The following is an 18,938-nucleotide window of genomic DNA, read 5'->3' as shown; positions in this document are numbered from 1 at the left end:
GTGAATTTGGGCATTGATGGAAGATTCAATAATTTTCTTCCTAAAGGGCTCAGTACTTCACTTGAAGAATATCCAAACTTGAACTTACACCTATATTTCTACGCTACCGCTTTAATTTGAACATATTATTTAACGTTTCAGATATTGCCAGCCTTTTCTCCACCAATTAACTTAGAATGATGTGCCAACATGAAATAACATTAACGTCATCATCATCCCTCATCATAGTACTAAGTAACGTGCAAAGTCATCATCATACTGATAAAGACAAAGATAAGGATCCTACGCTAGACTACGTAAACGGCTAGCTACTACTAAAGCGGACGTCTGGATGCGTGTATATAATTCCCAAAGAAATCTGAGAAAGGAAGCATGATGGGTGTAACGTATGGAAGACTGGTCATACGGAGGAGTACATTTCGGCTATTCACTCTGCAGGCAGCCCATCTCACTTCATTGTACTGTTTTCTGTAGTTGGAGCACTATGTCGGCGTAGGATCCGTCTCACCCTTCCTACTTTCTGGTGCCGGAGCATCTACGTGACGTCAAGGAGTCCACTCCATGGAGTCACGTAGATGCTCCGTTCCAGTGCCTTCTGGTGCCAGCACGCCTCATTTGTGCCGTCGTACGCGTGCCACCCAATTTTACTGCTCCATAGCGCAGATATACCAGTCTGAGCCCAAGGAAGCTGAGCGATGGAGGCGCAAGCGCATCTACCTGACGCTGAAGAACTCGTCTCACCAATCTTGGTTTATTCCATCGCGGGCGCACAATCTGACTTGTGAGACTCGTGCCAAAATATCCTTCTGCCATCTGGTGCTGACGCACAACTCCACCATCGTGGAACTCGTCTCACTGCGTCTCCGACAGCACAGCGCTCATTAGACGTCCTGGGATCCGTCCTACCCTGACCTCACTTTTTCGGACGGAAACATGTTCAGGATCTCACCCTAGACATCACAAGAAGAAATAAAACGAAAGTTTGTTATGCCATTGAACTACGAATTTTTCTTTTCACAACAACATAAAAGAATGCGAGCACTGGGAACTTTGCAATTAATAACGAAAAAATAACAAAAACACCCACGCACCGAGGTAACAAACATAATGCACATAGAATGAATCATGACAGAAAATGATATGAAAGAACTCTTTGTACAAATACTGAAAAATATGATAAGATTCGAAAAAGAAAGAAAGCAAGGATTCAATCTATGGCGTGGCTTAGACGCATAACTTTTAACATAAGCTTTCGTATTCAATTTTTTTTTTGCGTAAGTTAAGTTAAGCTCTAAACATGTTTTCTCTGCAACGAAATTTAAGGGCCTAATTGTTACTCGTAAATATATTACATCAGTAAAACATGGGGAAAGTCGTCGTAAACGATACTTGCTAGAGAAGAAATATAAATCAGAACTTTTTAGTTTTTTTTTTCAGTTCCGCAAGAAAAAGTTGCGCCACCTTTGAAAAGCTTCAGAAGAAATATTTCGAAAGAGAATGCGATTAGTTTGTGATTTATAAATGCACCAAACAAAAATTTCAATGAGTCTGTGAAATCAGAGGACTAATCCTTTTTACTGCTTTGTAGATTTGCAGATGAACATACTCACAAAAGTTTATGTGATTTTTTAAACACATAACTAAAAGTAACCCGTCCTATCAGGTTTCTCGCATACCTCACATGGTTCTTGACAGTAGTTAAGCGGCAGAATGCTGCCTATAGGTGGATGGCGCTGGTTCGGTCCCAACCGATGGAAAGTTTTGCATCTTTATGAGTTATTCTTGTGACACACACATACATGCACACACGGACTAAACGCGTTATTATATGGCACGATTAAACAACTGTGATAGTCCTCAACTACCTCACATTCTAATTCTACTCCAATTATTTTTTCCTACTCCATTTATCTGACGATTGTGTAAACCATTTTATACAACTTAGTAGCTCTATTAAAACATTAAAAAAACAGAAATTACCATATTCAATTTTTATAGATTCTCGTCATGGTAAATTGACTTTCCTAATTTAGAAACGGACAGGTGCTTATTATAATCATTACGAAGCAGTAGTTCGGCAAGCTAGACTGCTTCAAGACTTCTTCAGAAGCTAGAGTGAGGGGAATCAAGTGCAAACTGCCCGACAAAATGCCATCCCGAAGGTACGTAGAAACCCCTGAGCCCAATTAATCAAACCCCAACGTACAAATTTGCAACTACAGCAGGCTTGAGTGTCCATCACGAAAGTGTTACCAGTAACGTACTGATTTACGTGGCGAAGATCAATAAGCAACGTTCATATGTAGATTTCAGACGTGGATCTAAAATAACTCCCAATATCCATCTTATTATGACAGTCCTTTGCTGCACTCTAGGAAACACGCATGAGAGATCGGCCCGTCATCAGCATCGAAAATTACACCACATACTGCGGCGATGCTGATGAGAACAAAGTAGGTGGCTGCGCAATAGCTGTGAGGAACGATTACAAGAACCTGGTGGAGGAATTTGGCTCAACGTCGTCTAGATTCGCCTTTTTACGACTGCGGGATCGCGGAGGACGTAAACTCTGGATCGTAAGTGCTCACGCACCTACGGAAACCGCTGAGGACAACAGTAAGGACGCCTTCTATGATGAACTCAATGCGTTGATGTCTAAAATACCAAGCCAGCAGGTGGTCATTGTCGGAATCGGCACAAATGCAAAGATGGGACTCGAACAGCAATCCGATGTGCTAGGAAAATGGTACTATGCAACGGAGCGCACGTCGGACAACGGTGACCGTCTTGTCGACTTGTGCGAACAGACGGGCCTCATCATCGCTTCCACGTTTAAGAGGAATCATCGACGCCATCAGCTCACGTGGCAGGGGTCAACCCTTTTAACGCCTGAAGAGCAGCGCAAGCGGAAGATGAGGACTCTTAAACTTCAGCTCGACTACGTTCTGGCGAGGAACATTCCTCAGTCAGATATCCGAAAATCTAGAGCTGTTTGGGACGTTGCGTTCGACTCTGACCACCGTCCAGTTCTTCTCAGCTTCAAGATACGGTTCCACAAGAGAAACCGAGGAGTTTCTCCTCAACCGAAAATCGACATGGCAGGTCTGAAAGACGATGAATGCAGAAGAAAATTCCGCCAACGTGTGTCTATTCATGTTGGAGTACGCACCAGGAAGAAGTTTAGCGATGCGGATTCCTTCACAAAAAGCATCCAGGACGCTGCAAGGGAAACGCTCCCGGTTCTATTGCCGCGGAAGAAGTTTGCCTTTGCATCTGCGGAAACAAAATCCACATACAATTCTGTATGTGTCGCGCGCAGCGCTGGTGACTTCAACCAGAAAAAACGTCTTAGAAGGAAGCTGCGTCGTCAACTGCAACAAGACCGCGATAACGAGTGGACGTCAAGAGCGATGGAGTTTGAGAAGGCGTGGGAGGACAGGAACCCGCGGAAAGCCTACGCTCTACTAAAACAGTATAGCGGCAAAATGAAAAGATGTTCCCATGTCCTCAACACTGCTAATGGGGTAGCTGTCGGTGAAGCAACCTTTCCAATTTGGAAGGAACACTTCAAGACCTTGCTGAACCGGCTAGCACCGTCAGCTCCTGAACTCGAACACGTTCATAGACCGACATATGCGGTTAACGAGGAGCCACCGACCGAGCCGGAGGTCCTGGTCTGTATTCAGAAAATGAAGAATGGAAAATCTGGTGGAGACGACGGGATTAGCGCAGAAATGCTAAAATATCTTCCTCCGTCTGGGATTCGTGAGATGACAAAGATCATCCGTTCAATATGGATAAGCGAAAGAATACCTGATTCGTGGAGACACGCTATCATAATTCCCCTTCACAAGAAGTTATCCGTCACAGACCCAAGGAATTATCGAGGAATCTCTTTGCTGCGTGTTATGTACAAGGCACTGGAGCGCATTGTCCTGGACCGACTCATTAAACATCGCGAAGAAACAACGCGCGACGAGCAAGCTGGCTTTCGTCCTGGTCGATCTACGATTGACCAGGTGTTCATCGTCAGGAGAGTGATCGAAATCTGGCAGCGGTATTCGAAGCCAATGCAACTAGCATTTCTGGACTTTGAAGCCGCGTTCGACTCTCTTCACCGAGGCCGTCTTCTGAACGCGCTTCGCGCCGATGGAGTACCAGGAAAGTTCGTTCGCTTGCTTGATGACATGAATCAACGAACAACTGCTGCAGTTCGAACACCAGCCGGATGTACAACACCGTTTGAAGTGGTAACTGGAGTAAGACAAGGGGCAGTGGCAGGACCTTTCCTGTTCAATTTCGCAATCGACGACATTATGCGAAGAACAGTCGACTAGTGTCCTGCCGGCATTGTCTTAGCACCATCTGGGTGCCCCTTGACTGACCTCGAGTACGCCGACGATGTTGTTATATTCGCGGAAAGCAGTACGAAACTTCAACATGTTGTCAACCTTGTATCGAAGCTGGCTGCAGCCTATGGACTACGCCTACGCCCTGATAAATGCAAGCAGATGTGGATCTCTTCGAGACCTCGAACGGGAATTAGGGTGGACGAACAACCGATAGAACTCGTCGATGAGTTCTGTTACCTGGGCTGTATGCTGAAGAACAACGGCAGCTACGAGAAAGACATTCAGCAAAGATGCGCTAAAGCCATTTCCGCATTCAACTCGTTAACGAAATGCCTGTGGTCGACCCCCATCACCAACGAAGTCAAGCTGCGAGTCTACCTATCCGCAATTCGCCCCATCATGATGTACGGATGGGAGACTTGGGCAGCACCATCAACGGTTATGGAGAGGCTTGACTGCACGGAACGAAAGCTGCTTAGACGGCTACTTGGCTACTTTTGGCCTAGGGTGTGTCACAATGAAGATCTTTGAGCAGAAATTGATGTGGTATACCGGCGGATGACACGTGGAAAACATCAACATCTTGCACCGCCATCGAAAGTGGCTAAAGTAAATCGTCTTCGCTTCTTTGATCATATATTAAGGAGACCGGCAGATCGCCTTGTTCAACGAGTTTTGAGGAGTTCGTCGGGTTCGAGCTGAAAGAAGCCACCTGGCCGAAAACGGAAGTTCTGGACTAAGGCGGTGAAAGAGGACCTGAGGACACTTTGCGTGGAGAGGCAGTTCAGGCGAGACGTAAGGTTTCGCAGAGTATGGAATAGCGACGAATGGACTGATTCTGTGCAAGCTCTCGCAGAAGATCGAGAGGGTTGGGCAGAGCTGTGTTCAAGGATGGCACACCTCGGCGAAGATGCGGGTAATCACGTCAGGCGATGACATCAGCCCGCCGATTAAGTCAAGTAAGTCATTATGACAGTCAAATTTATCCACACTTCCATCTTTTCGAGTAATCGAATGGATTCGTTCCCGATGGGTTTAGAATTTATCAACTGTGACATTTCTATGAGTCTACCATTTCTTCCACTTGAGTTCAATTACAATGACTATCTGATGCGATGGAAAGGAAAAATGGAGCACTGCTCTCATCATCTAGGTGCTCGACGTATGAGGGCGCATTGTCAACCTCAAGAGGAGTATCGAGGTTATAATTTAACACCATATCAGCATATACTGTCGCATCTGTTACACAGAAGCAGGACAAACACATATTCATAATTCTCACACGAATCGGTTTAGCAATCGCAAACAGCACAAGGCAACTATCCATAGACAGAGGTAGAGCCACTGGAGGTAGAAATAGGAAACTCGGGAAAAAATTGGAATCTCTAAGTAATACGTACTACTCGTTCAATCTAGAATATATGACTGAAACGTGAAAAAATATCACATCAATTACTTTGGAAGGAAAGGAACAAAGCGCTAGCAAACAATTCCTACCACTAGTTGATCCTGAACATAGACTACAAAAAAGTGTCGCATAACAACAGAAAACACGTACGGACAAATGACAAGTACAGAACCTGGGCTCTCGTTATACCACAAATACTTTTGACACTTACATCTATAACTTAAGGGAATATGTCATTCCCAAACAGAATTGTTACCCACTGAGGAATCTCTAACACATTTAACAGTAGTGTACATAGAAACTCTGGAATATATAAATTCTCTGAGAAAAAAAAAACAATTTCGAATCAAAGGATAGAACACGAGGTATAGCATCAGTCAATAAATCTGTGCAGTGTGTTAAAAAGAAAAATACTTACTTAAGAGAGGATGTATGTGTCGAACAAAAACATACGTGCAGAGATAAATGAAATAAAATCACCGATGATAAGGAAACCTCGTTGCGGATTTAACAGAGATCACAAAAATATCAACTCGACAATATCAATGCTATGCAATGAGACGACTAAAAATAATACTAGTAGAAAAAAATTAGCTTGCTTAAAATGGCGATAATTGTAGAAAAGTCAAAAAAAAAAAAAACGACTCGAGAATGACGGCTCACGCTACATCTCGTGCATCAATTCGTCCAGATATTGAAAGGCTCTGAAATATTTGTTTATTGTCGAAATTCAAAAATTTCATATGATTCTTTCTTTATTTAGCGTTGTGCAAATTCGAATCGCGGATTCGAGCTTAGTATCTTTGAAGCGACATCGAATGCAAGATGTGATCTATGAGAGGAGGAAGGATCCTTGGAGGAATGATTGCAACAAACGCCATGAAGTCAGGATATGGCATGAAATTTTTAAAGCTGGTGTTGTTTGAGACTATGGCTCTGCACACAGGAATACCTTCAACAACTGGGACTTCTAAGTTCAGCTTCAGCACGTGTTTATGGAACCAGAGAGCGGTGAGGCAGCGAAAAAAAAAGTTAAATGAGCACTCTGATAGTTCTTTCCGCATCATTCGAGAATGAAAATTTATGGTGCGAATTTTTTCGTCGGTCGCTTTTTTTGTAAAATATAAAAAGTAAGCTTAGGCTTGAACAAAGCTGTCATCACAAAAAAACATGAGAAAAAACTGCAATAATCATAGCTGCCACGGAGGCATGCGATCTTCCTTCAGAACAAACCAATATCATCCAAGACCGTACGTCAAACTACGGCGTAGATTTAAAACGTTGAGTTGCGAAGGATCTAATCATAGCGTGCAACAGATTTTGCAGAAATTTAAAGGCATTATCTCCACAAATCTGGGGTGGTACGGGCTTCAGAAGGGTTATGCCTATACGGGGTCGTAGATTGTGGGGAAAAGGGTGACTCCGTTCATCTCTTCCTAATCGCCGTAAAAAACGGCCAGGAAGATGCGGTGCGTGCATAAGGCTGGAGCGCTTCGTATATAACGATAGCGGTCCGGAACGCTCAAAACCTCATCTTCTGGGCCGTTTTTTTTATGGCGATCACGAAGAGATGAACGGAATCACCCTTTTTCCGACAATCTACGACCCCGTATAGGCATAACCTACTTAAAACCCGTACCACCCCAGATTCGTGGGGTGATGGCTTTAAAATAAAGGAAAGCTTCAGATTACTCGCTTCAGAGGTGCAACTAACAAAAAAGGGTAGATTTCAGAAAACGCACAGTACTCAGTATAATTCCCAAAGTAAAATGTATACCTGTTCATTTTGACTTCAATCCAGCAGGGGCACTCGCTTATACTCTTTCTATTGTAATCTGGACCCCAACCTTTCACAAACGAGATCCGTGCAACACAGAATCTTTTCATATCGTCAGCTCCTTTCTTAGCTTCCTGAAAATGAAAAATCTGAATACCGTTAAAATTCCCGGAGTCATTACCTGGTAACACGGTAGGAGATAGCATGCATAAATGAAGAGTCACAAACACGATACTGATATTTCAGTGAATGTAAGAACGTTTAATTACCGATCAATATGTACACCACTCAAACTTACACAAGCTGTGTATTCTGCGACCAATGATCTTAGACCGACATATACGCTCTGGGATAAAGACGATGAATTTCACATGACCCGTTTAAGGCCTAATCCAGAGAGATTTTAAACGAAACTGGTAGATACCCTGCGATTTCTTATGTTTTGTAAAGAAATCCTCAAAAGGATTACTGAATAGTAGAATGAACAGTTAAAAACAATAAGCTGCAACTACAACAGCAACAGTCCTTTGAAATTAAGGGCAGCGTATCACGAAATTGACGTCGTACGGAAACCCCAAGGAAACGGTAGAGTTCGGGTTTTAGATTACGGGAACCAGCGTGGTTCCGCTTAACTTCCTCTAGTCGTCAAAAAAATAACGGCGTGGAAGATGGTGTTTTCCTCCCAGAAACGTTAGAACACGTCCCCTTGTGCACGCTCGGGTCCCGTCGGCAGCCTATTTGTTGGTTTTATTTGAAGAGGCTGGTGAGAAGACCTCACTGATCTTCGACCGCTCGCTCGTAAGCGCGGCGCATACACAGTGTCGGGTTGTAACTGATTTCGTAGGAAAAAACGCCGTCTTCCACGCAGTTTTTTACGACTATAGGGTGATTTGGGTGGAGCTTCTCTGGTTTCCACAATCTACAACCCGAATCTTACGGTTTCCCTGGAGTGTTCGTACTGTATTAATTTCGTGATACGCCGCCTTTAAGAAAATTGTTAAGTTGAAAAAATAAAATTGAAACGAAAAAATCCTCACAAGTGGAAAAGTGAAGGAATGTGTTGTAATTGATGTAGTACATTTCAAAAATTGAGCATCACGGAAGTTATGGTCTTCATGGGAAGTTATAAAACCTTATTTGTTGTTGTAATGAAGTCGAAACGACCTGAAATTCGGTACAAAAACAGTTGCGCTCGAAGCAGCGCGGTTGAGATGGTGGTTGCGATGGGCTCAGACTGTAGGGATGAATAGAGTTGGCGAAGGTCCCATCTCGATCACAACCTCTATCTTTGCCGCGCCGCTTCAAGCGTGGACGCTTACGCAACGAGTTTCAGGTCGTTTTGCTTATATGATATCCTCAATAAAAATGCCAGAAACAGAAATGCACTTAATAAATCTGAGGAAAACGAAATATCATGAATAACAAACAACGGAACGACTAGAAAGATACGGTGACACATTTCTCTCGCATTAACGAAAGAAAAATCGTACAGTCCATATATGTCCAAAAGCAGGGAAGTCGGTGACGACATGTGACACACTTTATGACTCTAAGAAAACTGACCTCATCAAGCTTATCCTTCTTATACATATGGAACAGATCATCCATGGGTGTTCTTTGGCCAGCTAGGTACTCCTTTGCCGTTTGACATGCCAACATATGTTGACGAAGAATGGCCTTAGCGTTATTCAGGTCGAATATCTGCAATTACAGACCAACATTGCGAGACTAGATGGTCTTAAATAGAATTTATCATTATCAGAACACTCTGATTAACTAAAAGTTCCGCCTAGCTAACAACTTTAAGGTGAGCTTCCTAAATAGTTATACGTTCAACATCTATGACAATCACACTATCAATTGCGTTTTAGATGAAAACTTTAGGGGACTGGTGAAGTGACATTTAATTGTATTTAATTTTATTTAGAACAACTTCTGTACATCCCTAGAAACAACAGCTGGGAACTTCATACGAAAAGTTCGCTTTTTACAAAAAAAAAGACAAAACCTTAATTTTTGCTCCAGGATACACTTTATGTACCACATCGCCGGTACCTCTTCCAGATTCACGATCCAGATAATGAGAATGGACGAATATGGCACGTCCCGTGTATACTTGAACCCAAACATCACCGTTTTCTTTGAATGAAAGACGAATTCCGTCACCTATCGTTTGCCTGCAACACATTGTTGTGAATTTCGTCTATTTCAAATAGCAACGACTAGAAATGATGTGGGATTCGAATAAATTACGGATCGAATTCACATTATATCGGGATGTACGGCATAACTCAAACAGGTACCTCACAAGATGGCAGTCTTGTTCCCGAAGTGGATTGTTCTCGCGCCCAAGGCAGTATCTGTTGGATGCTTGACCGAAACCACCGTCAATGTACATATCGCTGTGCTTCACCTGGAATATTTTATTTAAACCTACTGCCTTACCGTTCCCCGTCAAATACCCGTCTCACCTGAAGCAGCCCAATTTGCACTTCTCTTTCATAGTAAACGAAACATCCCCAATTGGAGTCAACTAAAACATATCTTTTGGAGCAGTAAAGAAATGTTCTACTAGAAATACCTAAGAAATACTTAAAATCTCAAGTATTTTAACAGAGCAAAGGTTAAGAATAAAGGAAATAAAAAGGTAGGGTGATTTGAAACGTATCGTCAATAGACTAGATTCGTAGGCTTAGGTTAGTGAGAGGGAGACCACTCTAAGATTTTTGTTCCGTAGATCGCAGCGCTAGGATTTTTGAGTGCGGCTGCGTTGCGCTTCGCTACTCGGAAATACTAAGATCCGTACTAATGTGAACAAGTGCATTCGCGCTGCATAAGCTGTGAAGCGGTAACTCGCGAAAACCTTGGAGAGAAGTGCGGAAGTGCGAAATGAGAGCAGGCGAGGTGGGAAGAAATAATGAGGACTTGGACCACGTTTCTTGGAGCGTGTCTCGTTCGCGTCTTCCTTCGCCTACTCATATTTTTCTCCTCATATTTTAAGCAGTTTTTGGTGTCTCTTATACACAAAGATTCAGCAAGTACGTATCATCCGACTGTCCTCAGCTGCTGTAGTTACACCTACTGATACAGTCGTTTTGCTCGGATGTTTGCTAGAATTACAAAACAGCACTCGTACCCGAACATGAAGGTGGTTCGAAACTGTTCACTTTCAGCTTGTTTCCGAGGACGAATTCGGCATTCACTGAAATATTTGCATAAAAAACACCACGACTATCTATTTAGAGGGCGCTTACCACTCGACAGCGCGCACTGAGGCAATTTTTCGCAAGAGATCGAGTCATCGTTGTTACAGAGTAACTTGGCTTGAGGTTGCCAGTCGCGATCCAGGATTGGAACTAAGCCTAAGGAAAATAGCAGATCCTAACCAGTTAGAATGCTCCTCAGCCTTTGTCTTCTAACGCTTCTGTGCATATTTTGAGAGAGCCGCGCCGCCTTCAAGTAGCAGCCGCGACGCAAGAGAGTGGTTAGTGCCCGCAAAAGGATAACCTACTAATAACCATATTATTTCGGAGGCAAAAGGAAAAAAGACTCACAAAGATTGCCATAGGGTTGTCCAGGTATGGGTCGTGACAACAGCTTTTCCTTCTCATCAGAAATTTTGAGGTTAGTAGCCATTTGGCCGTCTTGTAACTGAGCAGTTCGTTGCACTTGAACTGTGTTTTTAGGAGATCGTGACGGTTGTAAAGGCAAGTGAAGTTGAGGGTGAGGTCGTCCTAGCGTTGTGTCGGAAAATGCCGTTTGTAGCGGCGAAATTTGTTGAAGATGGCTCGACTGAGAACTCTGAAGACTTGTCGACGGATGTAGCTGCATGGGATGATTCTGAGGCGGTTTATGCTGATGGTAGAAGGCTTGCTGAGCGTTTGCAACTTGTGTTGAATCTGAAGGAGTAGGACGATTCGTTTGAAAGGATCCATCGAAGAGTCGAAGGTGAGAGAAGTCCGGCTGGGCCTGTTTCTGGTGCTGTTGAAGGAGAGCATGCGGTGGAAGCATTTGAGATGGCTGAAAACTGTAAAAGTGATATGAAGGAAACGTCGGAACGAGTTAATACCATGGAAAGTTGTTATTAGTAGGGTAAATTCTGTCATATATTCACAGAAATTAGTGACAATTAATCCAAAAGTACAACGAGCTACAATAAGGAAATAAGGCGAAAATTGAACACATGCACTACATAGCAGAAACTTTAGGTCACTGATAACCGGGCACTATCCTCAGAGTGAAGGTCTTTCCTACGTATAGTCGAATAATGGATTTTCTCAAAAACGTGATCGTAAATTTGAAAGCGACTTCTGCTTGATGAAATTCTGAGTAAAAGCGGTAAAAGCAGCCTGCAGAAATGCTTTCCGCAAGTAGTAATCCATGTAGCAAACCCGGCAAAAAAAACCTTAGAATACAAGTGCACGTTGTAATCATGATAAATGTCTGTCAATCTATCAAGAACTGAGTAAAAAGTTCTTGATCTATGCAACTTCTATGGATATTTTAAACAATTGAACTGAGGTATATAACCCAGATAACTCACCAGAACTGCTTTATCCGGCAATGCAAACGCGTGATTATTTGACAAATCGACGGACGGAGCGGTCATCTGTAAGCAGTTAGGAAGATGCCGTATGGAAAACGAAGTTGAAAAAGTTATTATGCATCACTGCAGAAGTGGAACTGTAGAAATAACATACCGATTTTTGCGCCCATGGAGGAGCATGTGGATGAGGATAAGCGGTACCGAAGGTGTTTGGTGCTGAATCAAGTTGTAATCATTGTTAAAAAAAAAGTAGAAGCACCAATTCAATAGTATATTTCACCTTGAGGTGAAATCTTTTGATGTGGTTGACCAAACGGGGCAATTGAGTTCCAGGCGCCTTCGGGTCGAAAATCTCTTAAAGAAAATATCGTAGGGTTTAAGAAAAATTAGTTACTGCATAATGTATAATGTATCCTAGCAGTTGACTTTCGACATAGAATCTGTCCCCCCCCCCCAAGGTTTGCACAGGTCACTGCCGAAAATCGGCAGAACAGAACTGTATTGCACCGACAATTATTTTCACTCATTATTCACGGGCAGTTTTCTATGCATGCTCGAGGAAGCTCCGAAAATAATTGTAAACTGGAAGTTTATACTTTGACTTTCTTCAAATTCCTATTCTCATCAACGCTTTCGAACATCTATTCTCAATTAAAAAGTCTCATTTCTACTTCACTCATCAATTTCTCAAAAAACACATTCATTTTCAACGTGCCTCATCCTTTTTTGTTGTGCGCTCTTCCAAGAAAGTTGAAGTTCCTGCGATTCTCGCTGCTTTAGATGTACGTATGGATAACCGAAAGTCCGAAGTAGCTTAGAACACTAAGTTTGGCTTCATTAAAACTACTAAAAAAATCCTACCATACAAAACTATACTACTAGTTATTTTTTTTTAATCAGTGGTGCTGTATTCTTGGATATTTCACGTCTTCCTTGATAGAACTTACGATCTTCGCTTTACACGATAAGAACATGTTTTTTTGTTGTTTTTTTCAGTACTGCAGCAGATGCACAAGTGCACAGGGTCATATTCTTCTTAAATATAAAGCTTGATTGAAGCTGATTTGAGATTAAAACTCCTCACCCCTTTCCATTATCATGGTTACAAGTTAAAGAGTTTAGTAATGAAGCCATTAAACAAGTTTCAAAACTTGATACAATATAAGAGGTTCAGTTTATAAACAAAAATAACCATATGTTGTTTTCAAAGAAGCCATTGGAAAAAAAAGAATCGCGCACTGCGCATTCGTTTAGCGGATCACACTTACAGCTGTAGTAGCTTCTTCGCGTAATTATATACAGAAAGTGAAATTAGTAGAAAACAAATTCAAATTCCAATAACCTGTAAAGTGCAGTGAGTCGATCAACGTCTGTATCGGTGCTTTCAGACGGCGAACGTTCAAGTTTCAGTGAAGCTAGATCCAAATTACTCAGGTTGTTTAACGTCGGATTCATGATGCGCTCACAATGGTACGGATTTACACATACCTTTAAAAACAGCAAAACGCAAAATAATGGTAAGGTTTAAAAAAAGAAGAGAACTTTTCAAATATCCCAAAATAAACCTTACAGAGTCACATTTGAGGTCGAAAGCACATTCGCAGATACTCAAATGTCGTAATTCGTTCTTATGCAAATCTGGCCATCGAAAAACACGAGCGTACACAACGTGAGGAAAACCTTTTCGACCTGCCACCTGAATGGAGTAGAAGGTTTGATTCTATGTAAAGAAAGAAAAAGAACTGCAAGTGACATCATTTTAGGCGCATTTTTGGATTATGTATCATCCGTTTTGGATTAGGAATCTAGTTCCGGAGTTGGACTGAACAATTATTATAAAAGCTGAATGAACACAAAAAGCAGTGTTTGTTTCACAACAAATCCACAGAACATGCGCGGTTAACTTTTATGTTTATACTAGCACTCTTCCTCCCTTCATATCCCAAGATCGTTGTCAAGATCGGTAATTGGAAAGTTCAAGTTTTTGTCACAGCAAACTCTATAATGTAGTGGAAACTACTGAACAAGTCGTTTGGTACCCTTTGCATTCAATTCTCCCTCCGAACAGAAAATCAATTCATTTTTTCCCTCTGGCAGGCGGCACTACATATCGATCAGCAATGTCATTACGGATACTGTGAAATTTCACCCAATATCATAGACGATTATGAAGTTTTAGAAGGAAGAGAAAAATATCAATCCAAAGTAACAACAATGTTCTGAAGTCGCACATTTGAAGTTCATTAGATAAGATGGAAAATTTAAGGATGCTTTCAAAGAAAGATTTTGCACCATGCTGATAAAGTAAATTCTTCTAAGGTGCAGAGTGACATTGCAGAAGATATTATATACCCCATTCTTGTGAATGTTTTAATGGCTACCTTATCGTTATCCTATTTCATTACCTGGTAAAACATTAAAACCAGTTTCAATTCACGCCAAGTCCTATCAGTCAATCGCAAACCGAAAAAAAATAAACTGGAGAAAGATTCAGGATACCTGCAAACGACCATCCAGTGTTCGAGCTATGGTCACACACTTGTCCGCTTCCTTCCCTTCACTTCCACAACATGCTATCAACGCATCCAGTTCATCCCTCTTATCCTTGAGTTTCTTTGTCAAGGACTCAATTGCTTTACGTGAGAACTCTTCATCAGCACTCTACAAACAAGAAATGTTTGTGTACACAAATGTAGACGTTGTACAAAAGAAATTGGTCAAGATTTTAAAATGAACCAATTTTTAAAGTTAGTCGTTAGTTTTTTGCTCACTAGTACTTTTGGCAATACGAATAATAAAAAATAAATGGAGGCGTTTCAAGTGGGAGCGAGGAAATTGCTCGGAGCACAATGCCATGCAGCACATAAAATGTAAAAGATGAATACGATTATCCAAGGCTTCACCAGTACACGTTCACGTGTACCCTCGATGTTACGTAAAAATATCACGAATAGTCACTGTGCAATGGACACTTATCAACCGACACTCATTCAATAGATACGATTTGCGTTTCATTGTAGAATAGGAAATTCTGACAGGAATAAAGGTATTCCCTAAGCATGTAACGAATAATTTCTTTGAAGATGGAAGAAAAAAATCAAAATTAATCAGACAAAATATACGAAGATCGGTATAAGGAGTACAATATTCTTGAACAAAGAGCGTTAACAGTTCAACAATGAGGTGTGTTCTAATGTTTAACCAATCCCTGATTTAGCAATTTTCCTAAAATTGTCCACAAATAAATTCATTCCTCCCACAGTCGTATTAGTGGAAAGATTAATCCGTTACCACAGCATTTCATCGCAACAACGTCCATAATGCTATGAATTACGAAAAAAAAAAAACAAAATTAATTCTCACAATAATTACGCATACCTTGTTAAATTGCATGAGATAGGCAACGATGGTTGTGCATGCATCACTCGCAGAAGGCCGTGCAAGTGAATGTGTAGTGTTCGAACCGGATCTGTTTTCCGTGTTGCTCCTACCACGACGATTAGTTTGTTCTGCTGACGTTTTGGCAATAGATGACGTTGAGTCCGAAAAGGGCGAAGCAACAGCTCGTTCTCCGCCTCAAAAATTGAGTAAAAAAAGAAAACATTGGCCTCATTGTTGGTGTTCAACCAAAGAAAGAAGGAAAAGGAGACAACGAAAACTTCCTCTGCATGTTTCACTTTTGCAATAACCATTTGGAATCAGGGAATGGAAACATCGGATGTCTTTCGAATATACGAAGAAGAATGACTATTAATTATAATTCAACCTCGCATTCAAAATCCAAAAGAATTTCTCATGTAAAACTTCAGAGACTTCAAGATATGAGGATTTTGAGGTTAGGAATATGATGTAATCTTTAATGCATTTCTGGACATAGAAGGATGAATGGAATCAGAAAAGGTTGCTGTGTGATCTTTTTCAGTGACACCAGCATATGTAGAAACCTACAGATGAACAACATCACTGAAGAAAGAAACTTTTGTTGTAAAGTAGACAGATACAACGGTTACCAAACATATTCATGAAACAACATTCCTCATAGTTATAAAAAAGCCGAAAAAAAAACCGGGAAAATATAGAATGAATGGAAGGAAGGGGAAAGAAAGAGGTAGTACATTAAATACTATAAAAATACCTGTATCAAAACTGGCCGGTGATGGTGTAAGTGGGGGTTGAGATGGCGCAGCAGATGCACTACGCAATTCTAAAAAGTATGTTATAAAGCAACACTGTGAGTTTGAAGGACAAAATTAATAAGTGACGAAAAGACGGGAGGTGCAAACTCCTCAAGGCTCCCCATATTTCCATGTCCTTAGAGATAATGCCTGTGTCAATCTAACGAATTCCGATATTTCATAAAAAAGCAAGCATCACCTGCACAGGCATACATTCACTAAATGTAATTAATCATAATCTCTTGTTGCATATTCTAGAAAGTACCTTTACAACACAACAAAAGTACAAAAATTAACCATCGGAATAATACACTTGAGAACTATGACCTCTAAAAAGTAGAAAGCTAATTACGGATATGTCAGAACTCGTCCATATCTAATATTTCTATCCATGGTCACGAATTCGTTCGTATATCCAACAACAGGCTAACCTCTTGGGGAAAAAATCTATCACTTTTTCTAAAATCTAACACATTCCTACATTGGAAATGATTATATGACTGAACACTTCGGATGAGGTAGGTAAAACGTCCTAGTGGATGGAAATTGGGAACGAAAGTACGGGATAACAACTACATAGAAAAGAACAGTAACCTTATAAAAAGGCAATTATTACCGAATTGATGTGTTAAAAAGGGAAATGAAATCTGGATCATAAACAGAAATAGTCTAATTTTCATTCACCAATTTAATGCAAGTGGATGACGGCGCAACACTGTTCTCGAAAATTTTACATTTATCAAAGAATAATTAGTGCTTTGTATAGTTTCTGCAAAAGTTCAAATCCTGACAGAAAACGATGTTATACTTCATGAACTCCACCTGAGTCAAACGATTAAAATCCAAACATGGAGTATAGAAGAAGGTGTTTTAATCAACCAATATCATCGCAAGAAGTAGCTTGAAAATGTACTTGGAGAGGAATTCAGATGAATCTCAACTTTTCAATTCGACTACATCCACAAAATTGTTCTAAATTAGAGGCAGCCCGAAACTCTTCAAGAATAAGACCCACAATCATGAGCTTATACAGTATTGTTTTTACATACACACTAGAGAGCTTAATGATTCAGTGTTGAAAAAACACGAAATAAAAGTAAGAATAGTTTTTGTTCGTGAGAGTATGGATCGCGGCCTTTGTATGGGAACAAAAACGTGGATATTTCTCTGTTAGATCTTGTGGTGAAATTGTCGAGCTTTAGAAATGACCAAAACGACACAAAAATTGATCGCAAATGATCACATGGTGGACGGGGGGCGGACGAGTCAGGATGAACTCTGGAGCTCAAAATTACAATCATTGGCCCGTTTGACCGCAAATAAGAGATAGCGGCTTAAAACCGTCACTCGTTCACATAGATTGTAAACAAATACTAAGCACGACTATTGTGTTCTATATTAGAAAATAGCTAAACAGAACATTAAATAAAACAAACAGAGGCTGATCACATACCTGAAGCAGAATAATGAGGTGTACTTTGGTGGGAGTTAAACTCAAAACTGTTTAAATGAGCCATACTGGAGTCTAAACTGTAGGCAAATAAGTACAATAAAACAAAGAAATAAAGAAAAAACACACACCATCGTGTGAGATCGGATCAGGATCGCATTGTCGCACTGCTTCGAATATAATATCATCCATATATAGCCTCTACAGGAATAAAGAATATAAACTAAACAAAAAAGTTTTTGAAATCTTCAAATAAAGAAGAAAGGACGAAAAAGAAATAGGAAGGAATAAGAAAAACAACACGAATAATGCAACGGACGAATATGAACGGGGAAAAAACGGCAGGATTCGAGGCAGAAAGGGAATTTTAACGTGTTTCCATCGGAGCCGATGTTTAGTGCGTGATGGATGCGAGTGGAAATATATGGGTCACCAAAGATCAGTAGCAGTCCGCTTGAAGCCAGAAAACAGCTGTCGCCGCTGGCGTGATCAATAGGCGAGCGGCGCGAGGAGGCGCTTGTCGGCTAGACGTCACCAGTTTTTTTTTTTCCTGCCAGACGCTACGCTTCTAGCACGTGTGACGTCATCGCAAAGAACTGACGGGCACAGTGGGACGAGAGCATGGATTTGAGCATCACAATATTGTTGTAGGCGGTATTAGCGAGAATAATCAGTGGTAAGCAGATCAAAACGTCATGTGCGGAACTGAGCGTGTGACGTGCGAAGTGTGCGACAAAAAAGAGGCCGATTTGTGCACTGTCCCTCACGTCACTGATTAACACGAATTCTCTGCGTCGATATGAACTGCCAAGCAGTAACTGGACTGCAGTTCACTCATTACATTTTTTTTTGCTATTGGTGAAATCGAACCTGAATCTCACAACACTTCATGCGGTAATCAATAGGGCAGAAAAATCGCAATAGTCTGAGTGTTTGACGAGAGACGGGGAAAGAGAACTGAGAGGGTGGACGCGTCGGAGGAGGCTGAAGACAAGCACTGCACTTCGCATCATAGTTAACGAAAGTCTGTGTATGAGAGTCGAAAAGAAGGCGGGGGGAGAGAATGAAAAATTTGAATGAAAAATCGTTTTCATCACAGTAACGGCGACGTAGACGTTGTCGACTGGACGGTAAAGATCCGTAGATTCGACCGTTACACCAGTTTTGTAACATGTTAGACTAGTTCTTTGGTTATGAGATCAGAAAACGGGTTTCCGGCCCGCAAAGTAA

At 41.3% G+C, this 18,938-nt stretch overlaps 4 protein-coding genes across 6 annotated transcripts; 2 read left to right on the top strand and 2 right to left on the bottom strand.

Moving 5' to 3' along the window:
* Positions 1-2,384: 2,384 nt before the first annotated feature.
* On the top strand, positions 2,385-4,337 carry RB195_025929 (uncharacterized protein; the record flags this gene model as incomplete). The annotated part of the gene is made up of 1 exon (XM_064214269.1): positions 2,385-4,337. The coding sequence occupies one exon, from the start codon at positions 2,385-2,387 to the stop codon at positions 4,335-4,337; it is 1,953 nt and encodes a 650-aa protein (XP_064070150.1).
* Positions 4,338-4,511: 174 nt separating this feature from the next.
* Positions 4,512-5,092, top strand: RB195_025928 (uncharacterized protein; the record flags this gene model as incomplete). Of its 2 annotated transcripts, XM_064214268.1 has the most annotated exons (2): positions 4,512-4,859; positions 4,997-5,092. In XM_064214268.1, 2 exons carry the CDS (start codon positions 4,512-4,514, stop codon positions 5,090-5,092), a joined length of 444 nt encoding a protein of 147 aa, XP_064070148.1. The 2 variants fall into 2 exon arrangements, with proteins under 2 accessions (XP_064070148.1, XP_064070149.1); XM_064214267.1 differs by lacking the exon at positions 4,997-5,092 and having other exon boundaries at positions 4,512-4,883.
* A 350-nt stretch (positions 5,093-5,442) lies between these two features.
* Positions 5,443-5,679, bottom strand: RB195_025927 (uncharacterized protein; the record flags this gene model as incomplete). Its single annotated transcript, XM_064214266.1, has 1 exon — positions 5,443-5,679. One exon carries the CDS (start codon positions 5,677-5,679, stop codon positions 5,443-5,445), a length of 237 nt encoding a protein of 78 aa, XP_064070147.1.
* Positions 5,680-6,424: 745 nt separating this feature from the next.
* Positions 6,425-17,900, bottom strand: RB195_025926 (uncharacterized protein; the record flags this gene model as incomplete). 2 transcript variants are annotated; one of them, XM_064214264.1, is made up of 19 exons in its annotated part: positions 6,425-6,464; positions 7,538-7,671; positions 9,101-9,238; positions 9,546-9,714; positions 9,841-9,950; positions 10,009-10,070; positions 10,674-10,739; positions 10,792-10,899; positions 11,092-11,557; positions 12,081-12,146; positions 12,238-12,299; positions 12,364-12,437; positions 13,426-13,571; positions 13,654-13,779; positions 14,583-14,744; positions 15,462-15,658; positions 16,219-16,287; positions 17,712-17,783; positions 17,840-17,900. In XM_064214264.1, 19 exons carry the CDS (start codon positions 17,898-17,900, stop codon positions 6,425-6,427), a joined length of 2,328 nt encoding a protein of 775 aa, XP_064070145.1. The 2 variants fall into 2 exon arrangements, with proteins under 2 accessions (XP_064070145.1, XP_064070146.1); XM_064214265.1 differs by lacking the exon at positions 10,792-10,899.
* Between the last annotated feature and the right edge of the window lie 1,038 nt (positions 17,901-18,938).

The sequence above is a fragment of the Necator americanus genome, chromosome X (genome assembly GCF_031761385.1).
Source record: "Necator americanus strain Aroian chromosome X, whole genome shotgun sequence".
Taxonomy (NCBI): domain Eukaryota; kingdom Metazoa; phylum Nematoda; class Chromadorea; order Rhabditida; family Ancylostomatidae; genus Necator; species Necator americanus.
The sequence above is the reverse complement of the archived record's forward strand: the minus strand, read 5'-3'. Positions and strand labels throughout refer to the sequence as shown.